Source organism: Schistocerca gregaria, chromosome 2 (assembly GCF_023897955.1).
Source record: "Schistocerca gregaria isolate iqSchGreg1 chromosome 2, iqSchGreg1.2, whole genome shotgun sequence".
Lineage (NCBI taxonomy): Eukaryota > Metazoa > Arthropoda > Insecta > Orthoptera > Acrididae > Schistocerca > Schistocerca gregaria.
Genome location: NC_064921.1, coordinates 890,882,731 through 890,895,358, shown reverse-complemented (window position 1 = coordinate 890,895,358; position 12,628 = coordinate 890,882,731). Strand labels below are relative to the sequence as shown.

Below are 12,628 nucleotides of genomic sequence, written 5' to 3'. Positions count from 1 at the left end.
AATTGATACCAGGGAAATTATTTACAAATTGATAACAATAAAACTGAAGATACTGCTTTCAAATTATGGGTTTCCAATAAACATCAAAATAATAATCAAACTCTTAGGTTTCCACATAGATCAGAAACTCAGTGGGGCGAGTCATACAGAAAAATTGTGCTCGAAACATTCTTGAGTAATTTATCTGCTTTACAAACTAAGGAAGAATGTAAGCAAAACCCTACTAGCATAAGAATATTTTGCACTTTTCCACTCCCACCTTAGCTAAGGAACACCTCTGTGGGGTAACTGCTCCATCTCAAAAACTGTATTCAAGTGCCAAAAAAAGTCTATCAGATGTAAAGCAGCAATGACTCCAAGAGAATCCTGTAAAAGAGCTCAATATTATGACAGTCCTAAACATATATATGTATAGCTGCCTTCTCAATGTTCAAGAGAATTTGACTAATTTTAACCTGAAAATGTCCGTGCATGATCACAACACAAGAACTGGACAATCAATTGACATACCCCACAGCTCTAATTTCTTGAATTTTCTCCTAGTGATGAATACATGAGATGTATGTGGGGCAAACAACAGCCACAAATATCTAGGTCCCAGATTTTTCAATATGCTCTCAAATCTGTGAAATTAACTTGTTGTAGAATCTTAGGATACATTCTGAATTCAAACATAATCAGGTAATTTGAGCTGAAGGGATTCAAAGACACTGATCACATGAAACACAGCTCTACTTTTTCTCACATGACATAGTGAAAGGCACATATCAACACAATCAGATAGACACAGTATTTCTTGGTTTCTGAAAAGAATTTGACTTGCTACCATGTCTACAAGTATTATCAAATATATGTAGTTGAGGTATCAAGCACAATTTGGGACTGGAATGAGGGTTTCTGGTACCAAGGACACAGCATGTTACCTCGGATCGCAAGTCATCAACAAATGTAGAAATAACTTTTGGTGTTTCTTAGGAAAGTGTGTGTTGGGGCTGTTGTTCTCCATCTACATCATACTCTGCAAGCCACCTAATGGTGTGTGGTGGAGGGTACTTTTGGTACCACTATCTGATCCCTGCAACCCTGTTCCACTTGTGAATAGTGCGTGGGAAGAATGATTGTCAGTCAGCCTCTGTATCAGCTCTAATTTCTCGAATTTTCTCCTTGTGGTCCATACGCGAGATGTATGTGGGACAAACAATATGTTGTCCAACTCATGAAATGTGCTGTCCCAAAATTTCAATAGTTTTATGCTGTATACTAATGACCTGCCAGACAATATTAATAGTGTATTTATATTTGGTGGCAAATTACAGATTCAGATGTTGAAATTTATTCCTGACATTAAACTTAACTATAATAGGTGTAGGTGTACTCCTGAAGCTACTTATGAAAATTTGTGCCAGACTGGGGCTCGAACCTAAATTTCCTTCTTATCACGAGTGGTTGCCTTACCATTTACCCTATCCAAGCATGAGCAATTAATAACCTATGGCAAGGGGGGGGGGGGGGGGGGGGATTGAAGGGACCAAACTACAAAGGCCATTGGTCAATAACCTATGAGAAGAAATAGATAGGAATATAATATAAGAAAGTTTGGGTCAGTCTGCAGTGTGCTTGGGTAGCTTAAGTGCTAAGGTGCCCGCTTGTGGTAACCGGGAAATTCTAGTTCGAGTCTCAGACTGGTATAAATGTTGATATGTCTCTTACATTTATACCTATCACAATTAAGCTCAATTTCAGGAATAATTTAAATATTTGAAACTGTACTTCATAATCAAATATAAATATACATAAGGTGAAGAACTAGAGGACAAATGTAAGGATGTAGAAGCTTATCTCTCTAGGGATAAGATAGATACTGCCTACAGGAAAATTAAAGAGACCTTTGGAGATAAGAGAACCACTTGTATGAATATCAAGAGCTCAGATGGCAACCCAGTTCTAAGCAAAGAAGGGAAGGCGGAAAGGTGGAAGGAGTATATAGAGGGTTTATACAAGGGCAATGTACTTGAGGATAATATTATGGAAATGGAGGAGGATGTAGATGAAGACGAAATGGGAGATAAGATACTGCGTGAAGAGTTTGACAGAGCACTGAAAGACCTGAGTCGAAACTAGGCCCCGGGAGTAGACAACATTCCATTAGAACTACTGACGGCCTTGGGAGAGCCAGTCATGACAAAACTCTACCAGCTGGTGAGCAAGATGTATGAGACAGACGAAATACCCTCAGACTTCAAGAAGAATATAATAATTCCAATCCCAAAGAAAGCAGGTGCTCACAGATGTGAAAATTACCGAACTATTAGTTTAATAAGTCACAGCTGCAAAATACTAACGCGAATTCTTTACAGACGAATGGAAAAATTGGTAGATGCCGACCTCGGGAGGATCAGTTTGGATTCCATAGAAATGTTGGAACACGTGAGGCAATACTGACGTTATGACTTATTTTAGAAGAAAGATTAAGAAAAGGCAAACCTACGTTTCTAGCATTTGTAGACTTAGAGAAAGCTTTTGACAATGTTGACTGGAATACTCTCTTTCAAATTCTGAAGGTGGCAGGGATAAAATACAGGGAGCGAAAGGCTATTTACAATTTGTACAGAAACCAGATGGCAGTCATGAGTCGAGGGGTGTGAAAGGGAAGCAGTTGTTGGGAAAGGAGTGAGACAGGGTTGTAGCCTCTCCCCGATGTTATTCAATCTGTATATTGAGCAAGCAGTAAAGGAAACAAAAGAAAAATTCAGAGTAGGTATTAAAATTCAGGGAGAAGAAGTAAAAACTTTGTGGTTCGCTGATGACATTGTAATTCTGTCAGAGACAGAAAATGACCTGGAAGAGCAGTTGAACGGAATGGACAGTGTCTTGAAAGGAGGATATAAGATGAACGTCAACAAAAGCAAAACGAGCATAATGGAATGTAGTCAAATTAAATCGAGTGATGCTGAGGGAATTACATTAGGAAATGAGACACTTAAAGTAGTAAAGGAGTTTTGCTATTTAGGAAGTAAAATAACTGATGATGGTCGAAGTAGAGAGGATTTAAAATGTAGACTGGCAATGGCAAGGAAAGCGTTTCCGAAGAAGAGAAATTTGTTAACATCGAGTATAGATTTATGGATCAGGAAGTCGTTTCTGAAAGAATTTGTATGGAGTGTAGCCATGTATGGAAGTGAAACATGGACGATAAATATTTTGAACAAGAAGAGAATACAAGCTTTTGAAATGTGGTGCTACAGAAGAATGCTCAAGATAAGATGGATAGATCACGTAACTAATGAGGATGTATTGAATAGGATTGGGGAGAAGAGAAGTTTGTGGCACAACCTGACTAGAAGAGGGGATCGGTTGGTAGGACATGTTTTGAGGCATCAAAGGATCACAAATTTAGCATTGGAGGGCAGCGTGGAGGGTAAAAATCGTTGAGGGAGACCAAGAGATGAATACACTAAGCAGATTCAGAAGGATGTAGGTTGCAGTAGGTACTGGGAGATGAAGAAGCTTGCACAGGATAGATTAGCATGGAGAGCTGCATCAAACCAGTCTCAGGACTGAAGACCATAACAACAACAAAGTGAAGAAGAGCCTCAGACAAAAATGACAAAAGTCTATGACTTCTCAGTATCTAGATTCTAAAACTTGCACAGGAATCATGGTATGTGCAAGAGTCAGTAATTGAATTAATAATCTATGTGAAGAAATAGTTAGGAGTGTGATGTACAGGAGTTTGAGTCAATCCATGGAGTGTGCTTGCATAGCCTAAAAGGTATGCCGACTGCTCACTATACGTGGGAAATCTGTGTCCAAGACCTGGTGCAGCACAAAGTTTCATATGTCATTTTCAGTGGTAGATCTATACCTATTACAGTTATGTTGAGTTTCAGAAATGAATTTCAATCTTAATAGTAATCTCAGCCTTTTTGCAGGTGATGCAGTTTCTGTACTGTAGTACTGTCTAGAGAACACTGCACAAGTATTCAGTCAGCTCTTGATATGACTGAAAACACTTAGTGCTCTATAATGAGATTATGGGTCAGGTACGGTTGAAGCTGGTCAACCTATACAAATACCTAAGTGTAACACTTTGTAGGGGTATAGTTGTAGGTATGAACGGAACAACCACATAGGATAAGTCATATGTAAAACAGGCAGCAGACTTCAGTTGATCAGTCTAGAAAGAAGACTGTTTAGAAATCACTCATGTGACCCATCTAGAAGTGTGTGGGACTCATATCAAATATGACTAACAAGGGATATCGAATATATACAGAGGAGGACAGCATGAATGGTCACGGATGTGTTCATTCCTTGGGAGAGTGTCACAAAGATGTTGAAGGAACTGAACTGGCAAACACTTAAAGATAGATGCAAACTATACCATTAAAGTCTACATACAAAGCTTCAAGAACCAGCTGTAAGTGAGGAATCCAGGAATATACTATAACTTTCTATGTGTTGTTCCCATTGGGATCGTGAAGGTAAGGTCAGAATTAATCATAGCAGCTACAGAAACATTTAGACAATCATACCTCCTGCACTCCGAATGTAAATAGAATGAGGAGTTGCCTTAATAATTGGTTCAATGAGAAATATCCTCTGCCTTGCATTTCACAGTGGTTTGCAAGGTATGGATGTACATGCATAGTGTTAATAACAATTTTTACATATGAAATTGTGAATGAACTGAGCCTGTCATCAGCTCTGACCAATGATATAATATGTCACACGTGCACAAACAGAAAAAGACCAGAAAACTATTATTGTTATTATTAATTTTTTTGAGAGTTGGTTGTTGCGACACAATAGATCTGAGAGATTTGTTTATAACATTTAATTTGTACAAATATGCTCTTTTTACGCCTTTGTGTTTGGAACTATTGGTAAAATAGCATGTATGCAAGTACATACACAATAATTAATTCTACACCCACGTACTAGTGGTCTACATTCGAAGGCACTTTCCCACGAAATACGAAAATTTATTATTCATCACGAAGATTAATTTACATTTTTTCTCCAATAACAGTCAGGGTATCAATTTTAAAACTAAGAACTATTCTACAAATGGTACCGGGGGTGAAAACTTGCTACTGTCTTGGCCCCACGAGTGATCATTATCAATTACCTCACGAAACAGATCATGATTTCCCGGCGTGTATCGCAACAAAACATGTAAATAAAAATTTAACTCTTCATGTGCTTTCCGTACATGAAACATTTAAAACTTTCGTAATTAATGTCAAAAGGAAGTGGAAAGTATACTGGGTGACGATATTCTCTCCTTTCTCTAACTTCTTCATAATCGTCAGACAAAAATTAAGGTAATGATTGTGGCAAAACAACCGAACATTTTAACCGTTTGCACGCTTTTCTCAGGGTTAAAACATCGCTGATTTCCAGAAAAAAACAATAGTACAAACGTTCATAGTCCATCTATAATAATCAAATAATATAATTTGCAAGGTCATTAAGCTATCAATGCACAGGAAGGTGACATGCGACTAGAACATTTTTCGCAGTCGCAGTGTACTTGTGGATCGATTTGCACAGTGATTTCTGCGATATTGCGTGCATAGTAGTTTGCCCCTTTTTTCTAAACATAAACAACTGCTGCAGGTTTGTTTTCCTCGGTGGCTGTGACAGATACTGGGCAAAGCACCTCAATGTTATGAATTCAGGAAGATTACTGCAATGCGTTGTAGGTGCAGCCTTTGGCAGAAGACTGCAATACTCTGATAAAACCTGTGGAATTGATCTGTATTTCAAGAGACAGCAACCCAGTTTTAGGTTAGCATCGACGAGTACTTTCCTCAACATTGATTAAATAAATCATAGCGTAACCCTGTTGATTACGCATTTGTGCTAATCATATTTCCAGTAATTGTTTTTTTTTTCGTATTATGTAAAGTATTATGGTTTGTATAATGCCTGGGCTGGTAACAAGAGCGTAATTATCTATTTTAAATGTACCTCAATAAATTTCCCAATGACAAATTTTCGTGGTCCTATGTCAGCAGCGACAATAGGCGCCCCTGCAAGTGTGTAAATAAAGGAATGCACAGACGTTATACTTATTGCCATTTCAACAGTTGCGCCTATACTATCAATTAATTAAATAGTTCGTTAATTGATACATTGCAACTTCGCCAATTATGATGAGAACGAAGCTGACAATTTAGGATGTTTTGTATCTACATGTTGCAGGGTTAACGTTTATCAAGACGTGTCACAAATATTGCATTGTCGCATTTGTAATTTGGGCTGTTCGTTAATAATTTAAATACCCTGTAAAAGATGTTTTAAGTTAGTTGTGACAGTCGCGGCAGGTATTTATCAGAAAAGTTCCGTGGTAACACATTTCATCATGTCAGTACCAATTCGACTGTAAATTTTCATGTTCCACCATTAAATATTAAAGATCGTTGCAGAATTCTTATTTAGGCCTAATTTATTTATTGGTTTTTGTAAACTCATTTAATACTTTGGAAAAAAGAACAAGTTGTCATTAACACAGAAAACTGGAATTATATATTAGTTCTGTGGTTTGGGATATCAAGGGAATAGCATAACCATTAAGTACAGAGTTGGAGTAGGTTTGAATTCATAAGATTAAACTACGTTGCATCATATCTAATGATAGGGTGTCAGTTACTGTTGTAGGATACAGTAAATATAATAACCAACGGCAAATTACCCAAATAGCATGTACCACACAGTCTTTCTCATAGCTTTCCTTTTCTATGGAAGGTAGATTTGGTGTTGCCCACTGTACCCAATTCTTGCAATTTTCCTATAGAGTAGGTATTCAGTTACGTAGTAATATTCAGATTTTACACAACAAAATATACAAAGATTTCAATTTAGTTTAACATTTATCTTCACTGAAAGAAAGCCTAAGCATTTATCAATCAAAAATTACCTCTGTATCACTTGGTATAAGTTCCCTTTGTGACACCTAAGCAGTTTGTTATACCACATCTGGCCATTCATGTATGGACTATGGTCTGTTATTAGTGTAGTTCTTTATCTGTAGCAATTGTCTTTCTTTCTTGCATTATATAAGTGGGTGTCGTAGCACCAGGTTGCTTGTTTTGATGTGTCACAAAAAATGTAACTAATTTGTAAATATACAGTGAGTAGCCTGTGAGATATTTAGATTTTCCTGCAGGATCCTCTGAACTGTTTTCCAGGAATAATACTGATTCCTCTTTTTTACAGTATTAATATTATGTACATATGTATTTCAGTAGCACAGTCTCATATATATCCCATAATTAATCTGGGCAAGAATTGCCCCACCATAAACTGATTTGAGTATGTGACCTGAAACTACTTTTGACAAGTGGCTAACCAGGGAGGCATGGCTTCAGCATTTATATTCTAGGGCCCAGGTTTACTTAAGAGTAACGTGTCATTTACTGAATGAAAGGCTTTAGTGAGATCTACAAATATGCCTTTTGATTACATTCCTTGCTCATGGGCCTCATACACTTTATGAGGAAACTCTGTAATTGCTGTGATCATTTCAGATGGCACGCTGTGTCAATGCCAGGAATTTATTTTTTGATAAATAATCACAGAGTTGTGTCAACAGCACAATTTCAAATATATGTGTTAATGACGAGGGCCTGAAGTTTAAAACCTCTTCTGTCAGTCCTCTAAGTACTAGTTTGATTGTGCTTTATTTCAGTACATACAGAAAGTTGTGTTCTCTGATACTGCAGTCAATTGGATGAATAATTATCTCAACTAATTCCTTCTTACATTTCTTTAACTGCACCACTACACAACCTGTCCCGACAAGATAAGTACTTATTTTTTAGGTTATTTATTATCTTGCATATTTCCTGTTCTCTCACTTCTTCGAATTCCCAGAATGTCTCTTGCATGGGGCTTCATCTTACTACTCACATTTATGGGATTAACTGGATTGACAGGTACCGATACAAAATATTTATGAAAAACACTGCAGACTTCATTGGGATCTGTAATTATTTTTCTTTAATGTCAGATGTTTACAATTTCAGTTTCTGGCTTGGAATGACTTTGCTAAGTTTGTATTATTTTCCATGAAGTCTTGGCTGTATTTGCTGACTGAGATATTTCACTGCTTTATATCTATTTTCTTAGATTTGAAACACTTTCTGAAAGGCATTCTTGGCTTTATTGTACTTATTTTTGAAAGTCTGCAGCTTTGTTAACTAGTCGTGGATATTTTGCGTAGGTTTGATCATATTTGAGGTAATTGTCAGTCTGGTGTTTTTGCACATTGGTTATGGATTAGTACTCTCTATATTCCCTTAAAAGGGCAGCAAAAGTCAAAATGTTCTAGCATATCATCATAGAATTTGGTCTATTAGTTTTCTGGCCCTTCAGCCTGATAATCCACATTTCAGTCCTCAATTGCTCTTACACTCTTCTATAATTTGTTTATTTTCCACAACTTTTATAATTTTGGGGTTGTTTACATACTAGTTGACATTGGTGGTCAGGATGGTGGAAAAATCCATGTTCCTCTAAGTAACAATGAACAGTGCCTCGCATTCAGTAGTATTGTTCCACTGTATTGTGATGGCATACAAAGTATTTTTAAAGAAATGTCGCTTATACACTAGTCTGTTTAATTATTCAGAAGTGATTTGGTTTCACTTCTTTTATAAATAACAACATGATGGCCTTCAAAACTTCTACATAATTGGTACATTATTTAAGAGATAAACTAAGTAACCTTTGATACATTATTTTTTAGTTTCTGCTTTCTTCTTTTTCTAACTGTACATCCAATGTTTACCCAATCACTATTTTGATGCCATAAAAAGTTTAAATGCAGAATTTATTCTTAAAGTGTATTTGGTCATTATTTTCTCTCTGCTGTAAATGACGAGAAAAATCTGTGAAAGTCTTGTGTTGAGATGAGTTTCTGTTCTTAAGATCTGTACTGCACGTGCCATAGGCATCTTACATGGTATGTATGTATCTGAATTGCATATTTTTCTCAAGTTTATCACCAGCCATGGTCAGATGTCAGTTTCAGTTAAAAATTTTCCAGAGGGTGAAGCATAATTGATAAATCTTTCACAATAGCACTGTAATTCCCACCAATGCCTTGCATAACATGATAATAATGACAAAAAGACAAAAAAGAAACGGTTTTTGATGTTCTACCATCATATTCATTTATATTCACAAACAAGTTTTTAGTTGCTTGTGCAATACATGATAAAGCAGTTGTTAATGGATCAAGTGGCTAAAAACCTGTTTGTGAGAAAATAAAAATTGTTACAGAAGCTCAAGAATTTTTTTTTTTTAATGTGATTGACATTATGTTTAACACACAGGGACTTAGTTTATTAATTCAGTTTTGTAAACAGTCTACAAAGCAGACTGCTTACAAAACACTTGTGTGACCCAGCCTGGAATATTGTATCTGTAGCAAATGGGACTAACAGGGGATGTTGAACATCTTTATTGATCATCAATTTTATCATATACAATGATATAGGACTTTTCATATGTTTATAAAAAAAGGGCAGAAGAAGAAGAAGAAACTTAAGCAGTAGTGTCTGTATACCAATCATACAGATAATTAAGTACATAAACAGAAACAAATCATACAAATACAGATAAAAATTGGACAGATAACCAGTTACGTAAACCAAACAAATTCTAAGTTCACATTACATCCAGTGACATATGGCTATGTTTAACTTAAGTTATGCATCTCCTTGAATTCATAAAATTCATGTACTCATCAACACTGTAAAAGCTTTTACTTACAAGGGGTTTCTTAAGATCATTTTTAAAAATGTGCAACTTTGATATCTTTTTAACTCTTAAGGGAAGGGCAGCAAAAAGACATCTCTATGGAAGCCAGCCAGTTCTGTGTCTATATATATATATATAGACACACACACACACACACACCAGTATCGTCAGCAAACAGTACAGCATCAGCTTGTTTTAAATAACTAGGTAAGTCATTTATGAATATCAAGAACCACAGGGGCCCGAATACCAATCCTTGAGGTACTCCACGAGTAACTTTCTCATACCCAGAAAAAGTAGGATTTACCTTCATGAACTGTTTCCACTTTGTGGTGTATATCAGATAAGTATGACTTAAATTACATATGAGCAGTACTATGGATTCCATGGCAGTACAGTTTGTGAGGCAAAATTTTATGGTCAGTAACATAAAATACATTAAATAAGTCTACAAGCAATCAACAGTTCATTTCAGTATGATTAATGGAATTTCAAACAAGTTTGTTGTTGTTGTGGTCTTCAGTCCTGAGACTGGTTTGATGCTGCTCTCCACGATACTCTATCCTGTGCAAGCTGCTTCATCTCCTAGTACCTACTGCAGCCTACATCCTACTGAACCTTCTTAGTGTATTCATCTCTAGGTCTCCTCCTACGATTTTTACCCTCCACACTGCCCTCCAATACTAAATTGGTGATCCCTTGATGCCTCAGATCATGTCCTACCAAACGATCCCTTCTTCTAGTGAAGTTGTGCCACAAACTCTTCTTCTCTCCAATTTTATTCAATACCTCCTCATTAGTTATGTGATCTACCCATCTAACTTCAGCATTCTTCTGTAGCACCACATTTCAAAAGCTTCTATTCTCTTCTTGTCCAAACTATTTATCGTCCATGTTTCACTTCCATACATGGCTACACTCCATACAAATACTTTCAGAAATGACTTCCTAACACTTAAATCAATAATCAATGTTAGCAAATTTCTCTTCTTCAGAAACGCTTTTCTTGCCATTGCCAGTCTACATTTGATATCCTCTCTACTTCGACCATCATCAGTTATTTTGCTCCCCAAATAGCAAAACTCCTTTACTACTTTAAGCATCTCATTTCCTAATCTAATTCCCTCACCATCACCCAAATTAATTTGACTACTTTCTGTTACCCTCGCTTTGCTTTTGTTGATGTTCATCTTACATCCTCCTTTCAAGATTTCCGGCCGAAGTGGTTCTAGGCGCTACAGTCTGAAACCGCGCGACTGCTATGGTCCTTAGGTTAGTTCGGTTTAAGTAGTTCTAAGTTCCAGGCGACTTTTCTTTTGTTTCATTTACTGCTTGCTCAATATACAGACTGAATAACATTGGGGAGAGGCTACAACCCTGTCTCACTCCCTTTCCAATCGCTGCTTCACTTTCATGCCCCTCAACTCTTGTGACTGCCATTTGGTTTCTGTACAAATTGTAAATAGCCTTTAGTTCCCTGTATTTTACCCCTGCCACCTTCAGAATTTGAAAAAGATTATTCCAGTCAACATTGTCAAAAGCTTTCGCTAAGTCTACAAATGCTAGAAACGTAGGTTTGCCTTTTCTTAATCTAGCTTCTAAGATAAGTCGTAGGGTGAGTATTGCCTCTCGTGTTCCAACTTTTCTACAGAATCCAAACTGATCTTCCCCGAGGTCGGCTTCTACCAGTATTTCCATTCATCTGTAAAGAATTCGCGTTAGTATTTTGCAGGCGAGACATATTAAACTGATAGTGTGGTAATTTTCACATCTGTCAAACCCTGCTTTCTTTGGGATTGGAATTATTATATTCTTCTTGAAGTCTGAGGGTATTTCGACTATCTCATACATTTTGCTCACCAGATGGTAGAGTTTTCTCATGACTGGCTCTCCCAAGGCTGTCAGTAGTTCTAATGGAATGTTGTCTAATCCCGGGGCCTTGTTACGACTTAGGTCTTTCAGTACTCTGTCAAACTCTTCACGCAGTATCATATCTCCCATTTCATCTTCATCTACATCCTCTTCCATTTCCATATGATTGTCCTCAAGTACATTGCCCTTGTATAGACCGTCTATATACTCCTTCCACCTTTCTCCTTTCCCTTCTTTGCTTAGAACTGGGTTTCCATCTGACCTCTTGATATTCATACAAGTGGTTCTATTTTCTCCAAAGGTCTCTTTAATTTTCCTGTAGGCAGTATCTATCTTGCCCCTCGTGAGATAAGCCTCTACATCCTTACATTTGTCCTCTACCCATGCCTGCTTAGCCATTTTGCACTTCCTGTTGATCTCATTTTTGATACGTTTGTATTCCTTTTGCCTGCTTCATTTACTGCATTTTTATATTTTCTTCTTTTATCAGTTAAATTCAATATTTCTTCTGTCACGCAAGGATTTTTACTAGTCCTCGTCTTTTTACCTACTTTATCCTCTGTTGCCTTCACTACTTCATCCTTTGAAACGCTGTACAACCTCTGGTTCTTTCAGTTTATCCTGGTCCCATCTCCTTAAATTCCCACCTTTTTGCAGTTTCTTCAGTTTTAATCTACAGTTTATAACCAATAGATTGTGGTCAAGAGTCCACATCTGCCCCTGGAAATGTCTTACAATTTAAAACCTTGTTCCTAAATCTCTGTCTTACCATTACATAATCTATCTGTAACCTGTCAATATCTCCAGGCTTCTTCCATGTGTACAACCTTCTTTCACGACACTTGAACCAAGTGTTAGCTATGATTAAGTTATGCTCTGTGCAAAATTCTACCAGACGACTTCCTCTTTCATTTCTTCTCCCCAATCCATATTCACCTACTATGTTTCGTTCTCTTCCTTATCCTACTATTGAATTCCAGCCACC

At 36.9% G+C, this 12,628-nt stretch overlaps 1 protein-coding gene across 1 annotated transcript in view; it reads left to right on the top strand.

Annotated features, from left to right (window-relative positions):
• Positions 1-5,483: 5,483 nt before the first annotated feature.
• LOC126335330 (spermatogenesis-associated protein 20) overlaps positions 5,484-12,628 on the top strand; it is a 293,157-nt gene continuing 286,012 nt past the window's right edge. Inside the window, exon 1 of the mRNA XM_049998487.1 lies at positions 5,484-5,793. Coding sequence (XP_049854444.1) covers positions 5,675-5,793 — 119 coding nt within the window. The 5' untranslated portion in view covers positions 5,484-5,674. The remainder of the gene's footprint in view (positions 5,794-12,628) is intronic.